The sequence below is a fragment of the Eumetopias jubatus genome, unplaced genomic scaffold, assembly GCF_037043125.1.
Source record: "Eumetopias jubatus isolate StellerSeaLion01/CBP00866 unplaced genomic scaffold, mEumJub1_p1.0 scaffold_10, whole genome shotgun sequence".
Taxonomy (NCBI): domain Eukaryota; kingdom Metazoa; phylum Chordata; class Mammalia; order Carnivora; family Otariidae; genus Eumetopias; species Eumetopias jubatus.
Window position 1 is genome coordinate 63687467 of NW_028274816.1, and position 16651 is coordinate 63704117.

At 44.0% G+C, this 16651-nt stretch overlaps 1 protein-coding gene across 2 annotated transcripts; it reads left to right on the top strand.

The window, feature by feature from the left end:
• Nucleotides 1–1900: 1900 nt before the first annotated feature.
• On the top strand, nt 1901–15453 carry LOC114203630 (uncharacterized). Of its 2 annotated transcripts, XM_088026966.1 has the most exons (4): nt 1901–2172; nt 3659–3785; nt 7812–7907; nt 13127–15453. In XM_088026966.1, the coding sequence occupies exons 1-4, from the start codon at nt 2140–2142 to the stop codon at nt 14737–14739; spliced, it is 1869 nt and encodes a 622-aa protein (XP_087883092.1). In that variant the 5' UTR covers nt 1901–2139; the 3' UTR covers nt 14740–15453. The 2 variants fall into 2 exon arrangements, with proteins under 2 accessions (XP_087883092.1, XP_087883091.1); XM_088026965.1 differs by lacking the exon at nt 1901–2172 and having other exon boundaries at nt 3387–3785.
• Nucleotides 15454–16651: the final 1198 nt, after the last annotated feature.

Consider the following 16651-nt stretch of genomic DNA (forward strand, 5'->3'; position numbering starts at 1 on the left):
GGTGCTGGATAAACTGACATCACCCGGCACATTTTTGGGGAGGTAGATAAGCAGACAAAGGACAACTAGGGCTTCCACATTGACTACTAGATGATATATGTCTAAATTACGAAAACTCTCAGATACGCTTTACAGTAAAGTAGGGATTTCAAAGTCTCCAATAGCTACGCAGTTTTCCTCACCACTGATTCCGGACATTGTGCCGCCCATGACACAGAATATAAAAATCTTAACTTTGATATCTGACATACATCCTACCTTCAAACCATTTAATTTAACCGTGTCAACCCCATGTGAAAAGAAGAATGTCTTTTCCAATTTGGTCAAATTACTATGCTCAGTGGTGGATCACACTGTTCCGTGTGCTAATTAAGCCACACTTCTCCACAACCTCCTTTTATAAACAGCATCTTCTTCTAGGAAATTAACTGCATCTTAATCCTTGATTCAATCACTATGCTTTTCTCCACTTTTTAAAATTTTTTTTTTAGTTTTTATTCAAATTTCAGCTAACATACAGTGTAATATTAGTTTCAGGCATACAATATAGCGATTCAACACTTGCATACATAACCCAATGCTCATCAAAAGTGCACTCCTTAATCCCCATCACCTACTGAACCCATGCCCCCATCCACCTCTCCTCTGGCAACCATCAGTTTGTTCTCTATAGTGAATAGTGTTTCTTAGTTTTCCTCTTTATCCCCCCATGATCGTTTGTTTTGGTTCTTAAATTCCACATCTGAGTGAAATCATATGGTATTTGTCTTTCTCTGACTTACTTTGCTTAGGATAATACACTCCAGCTCCATCCATGTCGTTACAAATGGCAAAATTTCATTCTTTCTCGTGGCTGAGTAATATTCCACAAAATAAATCTCTTGGCATTTTCTGCATACTGTTTCCATTTTCATAACCGTATGGATTCTCAATTCATTAGAAGTGAGATTTTATTCTCTCACTTTCATAGTCATGAGAAGAAAACTAAGTAAGTCACTGATGGTGACTTTTAAGATTTTGCCTAATATAAATCTGAAAGGAATGTTAGCATTCCTAACATTATTTTGTTGGTTTCTTGTCTGCAGCTACTTAATGCCGGCTTGGTTCAGGGTTCGCCCCTGTCCATGCCTTTCTCCATCTAGTCTCACTCTCGTGTTGCCTTGAGATGGCAGCATCTGCTAACAATGCCCGAAATTTCCGTATCCACGCACGACCCCTCTGCCGGCGCTCAGACACAGCTGGAAGTGCCCATGCTCCAGACTGGAGTCCCGACCTGCCCCCAGCCTCGCTCAGGTGCGGCCTCCCCAGCTCAGAGGCTCGCACAGCGCTCCTCGGGCTCCCGGGGCCGCCTCCACGCGTCAAGGCCCCGCAGCACGTGGCGCTGGACCAGAGGCGGCCCAAGAGGGGCCGTGCGGTGCGCGTGCGCCGCGTCGCAGCGGGCTTCCTGCGTCCCGGTCTCGGCGGTTACGTCACCGCTCGAGCGTCCGTCTTCGCTCCAGGACGATCGCCAGGAGGAGAGGCGCACGGGGGAGCTCGCCAGCCGAGCCGAGAAGCCGGTTACGGGACCTGGCACGTGCCCTGACCCCGGTCGGAGGCCCCCGCTCCCTGAGCCTCGACTTACCCGGGCATGAGAGGGACGGCCTCGCCCTTTCTCCTCGGTCCACCCCGCGTTGTGTTCGCTGTGAAGAGGCGGGTCTGACAGCGAGCTCTGGGCCTGATAAGTCTTTTAGGACGAGGAAGACCGGTTCCGGAACACGTTCTTCTGCGGCTCGCTTGTAAAGCAAAAACTACATTGCCCAGAAGGCTGTGCACCGGGCGTCCGCTCGGGTGGGGGCGGGGCTTCCGGTCTCCTGGTGGGGGACGTCATTCGTGTGCGACGGTTCCGTCCACGCCAGCTGTGGGGAGGGGATCGCTGTTCTGTGACCCGCCTCCAGGGAAGCTCTGGGGAAAAAGAGCTGAAAGAAGGCTACCACTTGCCTCCGCGCCTTTGAAGGAGCCGTGAGCTACCCGGTGACCGGGGAGTGCGAAAGTCAGCCGAGGTCACCCCTCCCGGAGTAGGGGAGGGGTGGCGGTTGGCCGAGCCCGCGGGACTCGCCTGTGTCGCTGCCTCTCCGCGCCCCGCTCTGTGCACGGGGTCCCATGATGGCGGCGGCGTGGACGGACCCTGCGCAGGTGAGTGGACGATGTTTTGGGTATTGCTGCCTCTCTGCTGCGGAGGGGGCTCCTGGGCGGGCTGGAAGTCCAGAGAGGTGCTCGATTTCTCTTTGAGTTGTGTTTGTGTAAGACGAGCGGAGAAGGCTTGTCACTTTCTTGATCGCCAGCCTTAGAACAGAATATACAGAGAGAGCCTGAATATACACGTGATCTGACAATTGGCAGACCGTATTTAAAAGTAGAGCTCTGACCCAAAACTTGGAGCTGCCGGCCCAGGAAACTAATCCCTTATCTACCGTTAGCGACCCGGGAAACCAGTCCGCTCTGTCCTATTTGGCCGGAAGCCAGATTACGAGCTCTAGTGACAGTCCAGGAAGCTAAACAGTGACTTCTCTAAGAGTCGGCCCCAAATAGCCACGATTTCATTAATAACTGATCCTCCCTAGTTTTCCCCCTATTTTCAACATAAGACCGATCAGAAAAAAACCTGTATCTGCACCCCTAACCAATCATATACGATGCTAGGGGAGTGCATGTCAGAGAGTTTTCATAATTTGGACATATATCACCTAGTAGCCAATGTGGAGGCCCCAGTTGACTTTTCTGTGTTTATCTATCTGTCCAAAATGTGCCCAGTGATGTGAGTTTATCTAGCACCAGAACTGAGTAATATTGCAGAGTTCCTATGTATGAACCAGTTAGTTTATTAGGAATTTCCAGCTGTTTAATTTAAATATTAACTTGAGAGCCCTGATAGAGGGGACAAAGCTAGAAAGCACAGAGATGTGGGCACTGCAGGTGCACATGAAAAACCGTGAGCCAGTGACTTGGAGCATTTAAATGACAGCTCTGCAGTAGTGGGGCTGTGTCCATCAGAGAGTGGAGTGGAGTAGCTGAGTTACTTATATTTAATTAGTGGGTTTGGTCACATGCAGGGATGTGGTCCTGCATGTGTTGGACATTTCACATTGCGGAAACTGTAGAATATGGTGAAGGGAAACATTAACAAGGCAAACTCCATAATGAAGTGTTTTTTTTAAGTCAAAAGACAACATTAGTGGAAACTTAAGATGACTTAAGAACTGGGGACTTATAATCCCTTTAACCAGGATGTGAAGCCCTCAGCATGGGGCAGGCAGCTAGCAGGACCAGTGAGGCTCAGGTACTGCTGTTGTTACTGATAACTGTTATTATCATATTCACTCATTCCTCTGACGTCCTAGAGCCCTTGCTGTCTGCATCTCCCAGTCCTCGCGTCATCTCCATTGTCTTGTGTGACCTTCCAGTGGCTCCCACGGAGAAAGCTTCTCCCTTAGACTCTACCGTAGTACATCCAAAGCATTGCCCACCTGCCCCTTGAGCCCAGCGCAGAGCTTAGCCCTCAGGAGGTACTTGGTGGTTTGAACCTTGATCACTCTGCGTCTTTACCAGGGATGTAGGGATGAGCTCTGATCACATCCAACAGCCCCAAGGCCAACGCTACTACCTCTGTTTGACTTTCCAGATATCTGTGACCTTCGATGATGTGGCCGTGACTTTTACCCAGGAGGAGTGGGGGCAGCTGGACCCGGCCCAGAGGACCCTGTACCAGGAGGTGATGCTGGAAAACTGTGGCCTTCTGGTGTCTCTGGGTGAGTCCTCCCCACTCCACCATGGGGGGACCTGCCACCTTCTTGTCAGAGCACCCTGTGGCTCCAGGCCTGGCTGGTCAAGAAGGCCTCTGGGTCCCCACCCCCACCCACCCGCAGCTTCAGTCATTTTCTAGACTCATCTCTTTGGGCCTGCTCTCCTGTGTCTGTCTGGGCAAGAAACAGTTCCTCTTTGGCTCCTAGAAAGTAATGGAAGGAAAGGGGGGTGTTGTGCAGACCCAGAGGGAGGGTTTCCAGCTGGATCCTGTGAGGGACTGACAGAGGAACAGGGAACCACCACGATTATACCCTGGCTTCTGGTCTCTTGTCCTGGCTTCTCTCTCTGGCTCTCTCTGCTCATGTCACTGTATGCAGAAAGGTTTTTCCTCTGCCTCATCAGGTTGCGACAGGACTGGCCACCTGGTCCCTGCTCTTTCTGGCCCCCAGATTCCTGGTCTCCGCGTCTTTTTTCGTGTTTATGTTGTTCCTCTTTCTGTGTCTGCTGCTGGGCTGTGTGCGGTGTCCTTGGGGCAGGAATGGCCACCCGAGCCAGTGCTTCTCTGGACCTCTCACCCAGTGCCCAGCACAGACCGGCCTCCATCCGAGGTTCTGATTTCACATTCCAGAGAGGGAGCTGACTGCGTGAGCCTGATTGGCTCAAGTGTCCTTAGCAGGGCTGTGAGTGATGGGATGTTCTCCAAGAAGAGAGTGAGTCAGGCAGGGCCCCGGGAGGCCTTGGCCTTCAGTGCCAACAGGTGTTGTCCCAAACAACATGATCCCGGTTGTGGGGCTCCTTTGTGTCTGTGTGCCTTCGCGATTATCGCTTGTTTCGAGGGCCAACATCCTCTGCCAGTCCGAGAGAGAGGTTAGAGTAATACTTCTCAGCAGTTGGGATTTGTGCCCCCAGGAGACATTTGGCGATGTTTGCAGCCACTTTGGGTTGTCTGGCCTTGAGTGTAGGTGGTACTGGCGTCTAGTGGTTAGAGTCCAGAGATGCCGTAAACGTCCTTCGATGGACAAACCGCCCTCCTCAATGAAAGATTATCCCGCCTGCAGCATCCAGAGTGCCATGGTTGAGAAACACCAGCTTAGATGTTTCTCTGCTTGAGGAGAATGACCACAGCCCCATTCAACTTGAGGGAAAGGGCTATAAATCGAGAGCTTAGGATGAGACATGCCTGTTCTTAGAGGACTGGAATTATGTCTGTCAGTGAGAAGAGAAAAAGCAAAATTAGAAAAGTTGGCTAGATTAAATATTTCATAACAAAATGTTTCAAAATAAAAAGTCTGCTCTCTTTTCCTGCTGACCTCATCCGCCACCGTCAGTGCTTTCCCTGAGCTCACTGTGCTCTGGCTGTGCTGGGCATCTAGAGATTTCCCCACGCCCGGCCTTGCCTCAGGCCTCTGCTTGCTGTTGTGTCCGCCTGGGGAGTGTCCGTGGGCATTTCAGCCTCTCTCGCGGTCACCCCTTCTGTGCAGAATCCCTGTCTCGCCAGCTGTGTCCTGCCCAGCGGAGCTCATGGCGGCCCCTCCCCCACCCCTCACTTGGTCTCGTCATCCTGGTGACCACTCTCTGTGCCAGTGGTTCTCATCCGGGGACGGTGTCGCCCCCCGCAGACGCTGGCCAGTGTCTGGAGATATTTTTGGTTGTCACAGGTGGGGTGGAGGTGGGACCGGCACCTAGTGGGGGGAGACCTGGAATGCTGCCAGCACGTCCTTACGACGCGCAGGACCGTTTCCTCCCTGTCTTCCCAACAAAGAATTACCTTGACCTAGGGGCGCCTGGGTGGCTCAGTCGTTAAGCGTCTGCCTTCGGCTCAGGTCATGATCCCTGGGTCCTGGGATCGAGCCCCGCGTCGGGCTCCCTGCTCCACGGGAAGCCCGCTTCTCCCTCTCTCACTGCCCCTGCTTGTGTTCCCTCTCTCGCTGTGTCTCTCTCTGTCAAATAAATAAACAAAATCTTAAAAAATATGTATATATTAAAAAGAATTATCTTGACCTAAATGTCAGTTGTATGGCGGTTGAGAAACCCTGTTTCAGAGGGCGCGTGGACACTTCATCAGCTGGCATGGAGGGACACCTGACATCATCACGGCATTATTTCTGCTCGCTCTTGTCTCCTGATTGTTGCTGCGGAAAAATCTGGGTTTAATGCTGAATCTTAACATCTCACCCCCTAATTGTTGCTAATTTCCCTTTTCAACAGAGTGAGCATGCAGCCCTGAGTAGGCAGCAGGAGCTCACTGAGAATTAAGATCGTTCTGATTTCATTGCTGTGTCTTCAGGGTGACCTGCCATCAAGGCCAGTGATTCCGGTTTCCACTTACTAGAGTGATAATAGATTCCCTTGTTGAAGGAATCTAGGAAAAATAAAAGTGGGTCACTTTTAGGAAAAGTGATTAATAATAGTCACAGCCTGCTCAGGTCCTTGGAGCACTGTCGCAAGCACTCTTCCTGCTCCGCCCATATAATCTCATGGCCTCCCAGTGCTCAGGAAATCAGGAAGTCTCGGCCACTGTAGTGAGTCCCCCATACAGCTTAATTTACTCAGTATGGAACATACTTCATTTTTTTTAAGATTTTACTTATTTATTTGACAGAGCAAGAGAGGGAACACAAGCAGGGGGAGAGGGAGAGGGAGAAGCAGGCTTCTCGCTGAGCAGGGAGCCCGACGTAGGGCTCGATCCCAGGACCCTGGGATCATGACCTGAGCCGAAGGCAGCTGCTTAACGACTGAGCCACCCAGGTGCCCCAGAACATACTTCATTTTATGAAGCTGTTCTCTGGTTTTTTTTTTCCCTTGTAGTAAAAATCCTTTTTATGTTTAATGTTGTTGACAGTGTACAGTATTTGATGTTTCTGTAAATGTCTGTCTGGGACCATATCACTATGTAGGATTCTCAGTTATTTCTTAGTAGTTATGAAATGCTGAAGTCTGGAATCCCTAAGTCTGTCCCTCCCCAGGCCCCTGTTCTCTGAGGATGAATCTTCATGCTCATGTCCCTACCTCACCACCACGCTCCGCTTGGTCTGAGGCTGCTGGCCACATACAAGGGTGTTTGCTGTTTCCTCCTTAGTGTCGTGTTTAGGAGACAAAGGTCCAGAGCCAGATCCTTGATGTTCAGTCCTAGCTCTGCTCCTTAAAAACTGTGGCTACAGGCAAGTTACTGAACCTGTCTGCCTGGGTGTGCTCACTGGTAAATTGCGTTAATATATACTTTAGTATATACTTCCTGGGACTGTAGCAAGGATAAATGGGTAACTTAAGAACAGGATTCAGAACAATGCGTGGTGTGACCAGCTTGTGTGTAGGCTAGCAGTTGAGAATTTCGCTGCCACCACTGTGTTTCTCTCATCATGATCTTCATCATCCTTAGGGATGGTGGACTCAGCACCTCTGGAACAATGAAGTGTAGCTTTGTGGTAAAACAGCATAGAGAGCTAGACCTGGGTTTCCATTTTGGCTCAGCAATTCACCAGTTCTTTGCTCTTTGGCAGATCACATTATCTGCCCGAGCCTTGGTTTTTTCATCTACAAAGTGGTGCTGATTACAGTATGTACTTGCTGAAGGTGCTGTGAGGAAATCCTAAGATAGAATCCTCATTTTGTCTATGGCCTATAAGAACGATACAAAATTGTGCTTAGGATCTAGAAAAAGAGCTAGATCAATGAAGGCAAATACCTTGTTTTGAATGAATAAGTATTTTAAATGTGTAAGTTGTAATTTATTTCAATTTTGAAATGATATGCATTTAAGTTGCTTGACACAGTACCTTATGATTATGGTTATTTATGATTACAGTTTGTATTTATATTATGATATTTATGACTGTATATATTGTTTTTTTACTTATTGTGAGGAAAATAACTCCCTGGCAGTATGGCATGCCTTTCGTTTCTGGGTTTGCATGTTAGCATTTTGTGTGGATGGGAGAAGTTTTATTCCAAGATCTTGTTTACAGACTAGATTGAAGGATTTTATTTTTTTCACAAAAATCCTAGCGTCTTCTTTCTTTTTCTGTGAACAGGATGTCCTGTTCCTAGACCTGAGCTGATCTACCAGCTGCAGCACGGGCAGGAGCTGTGGACGGTGAAGAGAGACCTGTCTCAAAGCGCCTATCCAGGTAGGAGCCAAGATGTGGGCAGGTGGGAGACCCTGCAGGCTCGAGACCAGGAGGAGACCACTGGCCCTGGTTCCCTGGGGAAGCTTCTTGTTCTGGCCTCTCTGGGGGTTTGGAAGGCACGGAGCCCTTTGACCCGAAGTCAGCATGCCTGGCAAGGTACCCAGAATGTTGCTCACTCCTTCCACCTCCCAAGTTTCAGTGAACGGTCCTGCCACCCAAGCAGGTTAGAGACTGGGTACGGCCTCAGAGAATTCCTCACACCGCCACCTCCCTCAGCCCCCACATCCGGCCATGCCCCAGTCCTGTGCGTTTCACATCTCGTACATCTCCTGAATCCCAGCACTTGCACCACCTTCCTCAGACCCGTCCCCAAGCTCAGTGCACGCTCCCATCCTCTTTTCTCTGGGGGATGCTACTAGTCTCACCGGCCTCTGTATCTGCTGGTGCCTCTAGTCAGCTCTGTGTCCTGCATGAGCTACTCCAGGAGCTCAGACTTTGTTCCAGGTGGTTACCACTTCCCCAGCCGTGGATGTCTCAGCATATGACCCCTGAGGTGTCAGCGGGTCTTTGCGTTGAAAGTAAAGTCCGCCTCCTCCATTGCTTGATCCTCGACCCTACCGCACTTGCTCAGGCTCCGGTGTCTGCAGCTTCCCCTTCCATCTTGAGGGAGAGGTCTTGCCTCTGGCCTTGGCCAGTTCCTGAACCAGAGTCTAGAGCACACCTTTTCAGGAAGATGTTTTCTTCATTCATATTGTTTGTTTTGTAATGTAATATCATCCTTTCTCTACTCAACATAAAAATAGACTCAAATTCCTTTAGCTGAAGAAAATCAATAAATTCCTGTCTCACATCATATTCATCTACTCTGTGTACATTCAGTTATTCACATGTTTTGACTCTCATACGTGGTGCTGCCAGGAGCAGTCCTGTATCAGTCATCCCCTTGCACGTGATTACGGTGTCTTTGGTGTTTCTTGGAGTGAAATTATTGGTTTATAGGCTATGCAAGCTTCCAAGTTTACTGGATAATTGCCATTGTGTTAAAGGACATGTACCAATTTACACTTTCCCCAGGAAAGCGTGGAGGTTCCTTCAACCTATACTTTGCCCAATACTTGATACTCTAAGGCTCCTCAATCGTTGACAAAACTCTGTCCAATATTTGGTACTCTCAAGTATTAAGCTGACAAAACTGTATCTTATGGTCTTGGTTTGCTTTTCCTTCATTGCTGAAGAGCTTTAGCACCTGATCATATAATTATTGGTCAGCCTATATTTTCTCCTTTGAAATGTCATTTCATGATAATTACCTATTTTTCTCTTAACTGGTTTGCATTTTCTTTTTGATTTGTAGGGATTCTTTGTATATTCCTTCTGTTATTTTTTGTGTGTCTTAAAATATTCATAGCATAAAACAACATTTTATTCATTTTTAAGTGTACAGTTGAGTGATATTAAATACATTCGTAATACCGTGCAATTATCACCACCATCCATCTCCAAAGCTCTTCATTGTGTAAGATTGAAACTCTACCCATTACACAGTAACCCCCCCATCTCTCTGCCCCAGGCCCTGGCAACCACAATTTTACTTTCTGTGTCTATGATTTTGACTAAGTACTTCATATTAGTGGAATGATGCAGTATTTGGGTGTGTGTCTTTATGACTGGCTTGTTTCACTTAGCATAATGTCCTCAAGGTTTATCCATGTGGTAGCATGTGTCAAAATTTCCTTCCTTTTTAAGGCTCGACAATATTCCACATATCACACTTTGCTATCCATTCATCCCTCAGTGGACACTTGGGTTGCTTCCATGTTTTACCTATTGTGAATAATATTGCTGTGAACATGGGTGTACAAACATCTTTGAGAACCTGATTTCAATTCTTTTGGGAATATAACAAGAAATGAATGAAATTACTCGATCATCTCTTAATTCCATTTTTAATTTTTTGAGGAGCTGCCATACTGTCTCAGCAGAGACTATATCATTTTGCAATCCCACCAACGGTGCACAAGAGTTCCCGCTGTTCTGTATCCTCCAGTATTTGTTATTTTCTGATCTGATAGCCATCCTAATGGATGTGAGAGGATACCTCATTGTAGTTTTGATTTGCATTTCGCTAATGGTTAGTGATGTCGAACACCTTGTGCTTATTGACGGTTTGTATGTCATCTTTGGTGAAATGTCTATTCAAGTCTTTTGCCCATTTCTGTATTGTGATTTTTTGTTGTTGAGTTTTAGTTCTCTATATATTCTGGATATTAATCCCTTACCAGATATATGATTTGCAAATATGTTCTCCCATTCTTGGGGTTATTGCCTTGCTCTGTTGATAGTATCTTGATGCACAGTTTTTTAATTTTTATGACTCCAATTTGTTTATTTTTTCTTTTGTTGCTGATGGCTTTGGTGTCATATCTAAGAAGTCATTGCCAAATCCAGTGCCATAGAGGTTTTGCTCCGTGTTTTCTAAGAATCTTGTATTTTAGGTCTTACATTTGGGTCTTTGATCCTATTTGAGTTCATTTTTGCATATGATGTTAGATAGATAAGGGTTCAATTTTATTCTTTGTCATGTAAATACCTAGTTTTCCCAGCACCATTTGTTGTAAACACTGTCTTTTTGTCTGTTGAATGGTCTTGGCAACCCTTGTCAAAAATGATTTGATGATAGGGCGCTTGGGTGGCTCAGATGGTTAAGCATCTGCCTTCAGCTCAGGTCATGATCCCAGGGTCCTGGGATCGAGTGCCGCATCGGGCTCCCTGCTCATTGGGAGCCTGCTTCTCCCTCTGCCTCTCTCTCTCTCTGTCTCTCATGAATAAATAAATAAAATCTTTTAAAAAAATGATTTGATGATATATGTTAGAGGTCATTGCTGGGTTGTCAATTATATTACCTTGGTCTGTATGTCTTATCTTTATGCCAGTGCCACACTATTTTGATTTCTGTAGTTTTGTTTTGTTTTTTGATTACTGTAGTTTTGTAGTAAGTAAGAGTTTTGGTTATTCAGGGTCCATTCTGATACCATATGGATGTTACCATGGTTTTTAATATTTCTACAAAAAATGTCTTTGGGATTTTGATAGGGAGTGCACTGAATCTGTAGAACACTTTAGGGAGTAGCAATATCTTAACAATATTAAGAGTTCTAATCCATGACCATGGTATGTGTTTCCATTTATTTACATCTTTAATTTCTTCTAGCAACGTTTTATAGTTTTCATTGTCTTCATCTTTTACCTTGTTGTTTAGGTCTAACTCCTAAGTACTTCATTCTTTTTGATGCTGTTATGAGTGTACCTATTTTTGTAATTTCATTTTCAGATTGTTTATAATTAGTGTATAAAAATTCAACTGATTTTTCTGTGTTGACTTTGTATCCTGCTATTTTTTTTTTAAGATTTTTTATTTTTTTATTTGACAGAGAGAGAGAGACAGCAAGAGAGGAAACACAAGTAGGGGAGTGGGAGAGGGAGAAATAGGCTCCCTGCTCATGCAGGGCTCGATCCCAGCATCCTGGGATCATGACCTGAGCCAAAGGCAGTTGCTTAACCAACTGAGCCACCCAGGCGCCCAAAACTAATGACTCTTTTAAATGCATTAGTCTTTCGAATTATGTAGAAACTACATGTGGAGTTATAACCTGAAGTTACAGTAACATTAGCTTTTAGATTATAGTTTTTTTTTAATTAGTCCCCTAAATCATGTAAAAACTTTTGTAAAAAAACAAAAAGTAGAGTTATAAGCCATTGTTAAAATAATACCTTTATAATTGTTCATATATTTACTTTTATTGAGATTTTTTATTTTTTTATATGGCTTTGAATTACTGTCTAGTGTCGTTTCATTTCACCCTGCAAGATTTCCTTGAGAATTTCTTGCAAGGCAGGTCTAGTGGTAACAGACTTCCTCGGGTTTTACATATGGAACTGTCTTAATTTATTCCTCTTAAAGGACACTTTTGCCTCTTGGTTGACAGTTTTTTTTCTTTTACCCTCGAATATATTGACCCACTGTTTTCTGGCCTCCCAAGTTTCTGATGAGAACTCTGCTTGTAATCTTATTGAGAATTTCTTTTTGTGACAAGTTGCCTCAAGCTTGCTATCAAGATACTCTGTTTATCTTTGGGTTTCAAAGGTTTGATTTTAAGTTTTATTGGTGTGAATCTATTTTAGTTCATCTTTCTTGGAGTACACTGATCTTTTTGGATATTTATTATTGATGTCTCCATCAAATTTGGGATATTTTCAGCCACTTGTTAAAATATTTTCTTTTACCCTTTCTCTTTCTGATAAATCCCACAATGAGTATATTGGTTCTCTTACTGGTGTATCACAGGTCCATTGGGGTATGTTCACTTTTCTTAAATCTCCCCCCTCCCCTGTGGACATAATTTTCATTTTCTGTATTTAAGTATGCTGAGTCTTTCTTCATCCTACTGAAATCTTCCTTTGAATCCTTGCAGTGAATTTTTCATTTCAGTTATTATACTTTTCTTTTTGGTTTCTTTTTAGGTTTCTAGCTCTTTGTTGATATTTCCATTTTGTTTATACATAGTTTTCTTTTTTTTTTTAAATATACATAGTTTTCTTGACTTTCTCCATATCTTACTTTAGCTCCTTGAGCTTCTTCAACGTGGTGTTGTAAAGTCATGTCCAATATGTCTGCATCAGGTGTTTTTTGGAACAGTTTTTGGAGGGGTTCCTTACGTGCCAATACAAAGTATTGGCAACCTAGGAATTTCACCTAGCTTGAGGGTCCAGAGTTTTATTTACTGTCATTACATAAGCACAGTTGATTGAGTCATTTCCTACATGACTGTGTCCAGAGGCCTAGTTGCTACCTTATAGCTCGAAGCACCAACCCTCTAATTACATGTCATGCATTGCCCTCAGTCATCTTTTAAGCATGAACTCTCAGGGTCCCAAATGAGTTACCTATTTGCATAAATATCCAGTCTGGAATTGACTGTGTCTCCTCTCCTGCACTTCATCTTCTAACCCAACCACTCCCCCAGGTCTCCCTTTCATGGTGTCAGTAGTCCTAGGACTCTTGGGAAAAAAAAAGACATTGTTATCCTGGGATTCAGAGGTAGCAAGACACAGAGACACTATTTTCATCTTCATTTTTTTCTCTTCATTTCACTGAAATGCTCATTTTTTTCTATGTTGGCATTACCAACAGACCTTTTTGTGTATTGGATTTCTTTCAGGTGACAAAGGAAAACCCAAGACCACAGAATCTACTGCTAGTGAGCCAGCCCTGTCTGAGGGAGTCTCCTTCCAGGAACAACTAACACAAGGAGTTCCAGGGATCACCCAGGTGGGCCGAACTAAGGATCAGGATGGGTCATTGGAAATGCAAGAGGGACACTTGATACCAGAGATAGACCCCCAGAAGGAGAAACTCCCTGGGAAATCAAGCTCTGAACATGGCAACATAGGGACAGCTGATAATGTGTGTTCAGGGATTGTAAAGGAGCCAGTCCCTTTGGGAAGTGCTGTCCATGACCATGACTCATGTGGGTCAGGTAAAGATTCTGTGATTCAGGAAGAAGAAAATATCTTTAAATGCAATGAATGTGGGAAAGTTTTTAACAAGAAACGCCTCCTTGCTCGACATGAGAGGATTCACTCTGGAGTGAAGCCCTATGAATGTACCGAGTGTGGGAAAACTTTTAGTAAAAGCACTTATCTCCTTCAACACCACATGGTCCACACAGGGGAGAAGCCCTATAAGTGTATGGAGTGTGGGAAAGCCTTCAACCGTAAGTCACACCTTACACAGCACCAGAGGATTCATAGTGGCGAGAAGCCTTATAAGTGCAATGAATGTGGAAAGGCCTTTACCCATCGCTCCACTTTTGTCTTGCATAACAGGAGCCACACTGGAGAAAAACCCTTTGTATGCAAAGAATGTGGAAAAGCCTTCCGAGATAGGCCAGGTTTCATTCGTCACTACATCATCCACAGTGGCGAGAATCCCTATGAATGCTTTGAGTGTGGCAAGGTATTTAAACACAGGTCATACCTCATGTGGCACCAGCAGACTCACACTGGGGAGAAGCCCTATGAGTGCAGTGAGTGTGGGAAAGCCTTCTGTGAGAGTGCAGCCCTCATTCACCACTACGTCATCCACACTGGGGAGAAGCCCTTTGAGTGCCTAGAGTGTGGGAAGGCCTTCAACCACAGGTCATACCTCAAGAGGCACCAGAGGATTCACACTGGGGAGAAACCCTATGTGTGCAGCGAGTGTGGAAAGGCCTTCACCCACTGCTCTACTTTCATCTTGCATAAAAGGGCCCACACTGGAGAAAAACCTTTTGAGTGCAAAGAATGTGGGAAAGCCTTTAGCAATCGTGCAGACCTCATTCGACACTTCAGCATCCACACTGGAGAGAAGCCCTATGAGTGCATGGAGTGTGGGAAGGCCTTCAACCGCCGTTCAGGGCTCACAAGGCACCAGCGGATTCACAGTGGAGAGAAGCCCTATGAATGCGTCGAGTGTGGGAAAACCTTCTGTTGGAGCACAAACCTCATTCGACACTCTATCATCCACACTGGAGAGAAGCCTTATGAGTGCAGTGAGTGTGGAAAAGCCTTCAGTCGCAGCTCATCCCTCACTCAGCATCAGAGGATTCATACTGGGAGAAACTCTGTCAGTGTAACAGAAGTGGGAAGACCCTTCACAAGTGGGCAGTCCTCAGTCAACCTCCAAGAGCTCCTACTGGGGAAGGACTTCTTGAATGTAACCACTGAGGAAACATCTTACTCAGAATCTGATCATTCATACCAAAGAGAAACCCCTCAGTTTCCTTCCCTATGAGAAACCCTTTTGTTGCAGGATATCATTTGTCATCTAAGGAGTCAGACTGGAAATTTACCCAGTCTAGAGCCTTATTCTACATCTGAGAATTCATCCAGGGGAGACCCAGTGGTTATATGCACATAGGAAAATCTCCAGCTACATCTCTTTCCTTAATTTACACTGCAGTATTACCTCAGGAATTTTTTTTTTTTTTTTTTTTTTTTAAAGAAAGGAGAGACTTAGAAGAGAAAATGAACTGCAAACACAAACACATTTTCTTTCAGGCTTCCTTGCCAAGCCTTTGGCACTTTGTGTTGAATTCCCTAGTTTACTTGGCAGGAGAAGGGTTTTGTTTTAGAGGTGAAGGACCTAGACTTTTATGTGTCTTGTATATATATTCATTGCTGTCCAGTATCAAGAGAGTTAATTGAGGGCAGGTTTGGAAACTTCATGAACATCTTCTTTGTTCTAAAACATTGTCTCTGTTCTTAAGGAGCTTAATTTTTGTGAGAAATATAAAGGCTGGAGCCATCAAACACCTTTATGTTTGAGGAGATAAGAATACACATATGAATTGGTACATTTTATTGCACCAGTTAAAACTGTTTAAGGCTTTGATTTTTTTGAAAAAAATGAACCTTCATGTGGTTTTAAGGAGCTGATACTTAGACTTTTTCTTGGTCCTGTACTATTGGTTTACTTGATTGCTGTAATTAGATGGTAAATCTTCTAGTTGTGTAAAATAATTTCTCTCTCTTTATTCTTTTTATTTAAAACTGATTTAGCACTCATTACTTTGAATTTCCACATAAAGTTTTGGAGAAGCTTGTCTATTTTAATGAAAAACTCTTGAATTTCAGTAGAAATTGAGTTAAATTGTCAGATCAATTTGAGAATTGGGATCTTTACTGTGTTGAGTCTTCAGTTTATGAACACAGTATGTCTCTATGTTTATTTAAGTATTGCTTGATTTACTTCATCACTGTTTTGTAAATTTCAATAATAGGTCTTGCATGATTTTTATAAGGTTTATATCTAGGTGTTTTTTTTTTCTTTTATTATAAATGGCATTGATTTTAAACTTCAATTTCCACACAAGTTTTGGTAGTGTGCAGAAATGTAATTAAAATTTGGATGTCATTTTTGTATCCTACAACTTTGCTGAACTCTAGGTATTTATTTGTTTGATTGAATGCTTGGGGTTAGAAAACAGAAATATCATCTACAGAAGAGACAGTTTTATTTCTTCTTTACCATCTGTATACCTAGTATTTTCTTGTCTGCTGTACTAGCTAGGATTTCCAATATGATGTTGAACAGTATTAGTAACTACTTGTCTGGTTTCTGATATTATGGGGAAAACATTCAGTTTTTCATCAAGTATGATGTTAGTATGAGGTTTTCTTTGTAGAAGTTTCTTATCAAGTTTAGAAAGTTTCCCATATTCCTGGTTTGCTGTGGGGTTTTTTGGTTGTTGTTATTATGAATGGGTGTTGAATTTTATCACATACTTTTTCTCTACCAATTGATATAATCTTGTTTTTTTTCTTAGCTTGTTGATATGATGTATTACATTGATTTGAGTTTTGAATGTGGAATCATCTTTGTGTTCTTGAAATAAGCCCTACTTGGTTTAGAGTATAATTATTTTTATATATTAAATTACAGTATTCAATATGCTAGTATGTTGTTGAGGAAGTTTTCCTCTAATTGGTAATGATACATAGTTTTCTTTCTTTCATTTGTTTTTGTTTGTTTTTTGTCTTTTGTTTGTTTCATACTGTCATTGGTTTTGGTGTCTAGGTGATAGTGGCCTCCCAATATATATTGGGAATATGCTTTTATTATGTGGAAAATAGTATATAGAATTGGTTTTATTTTTAATGTTTGGTAGCCAGTGAACCATTTATGCCTGGAGTTTTTTCTCCAG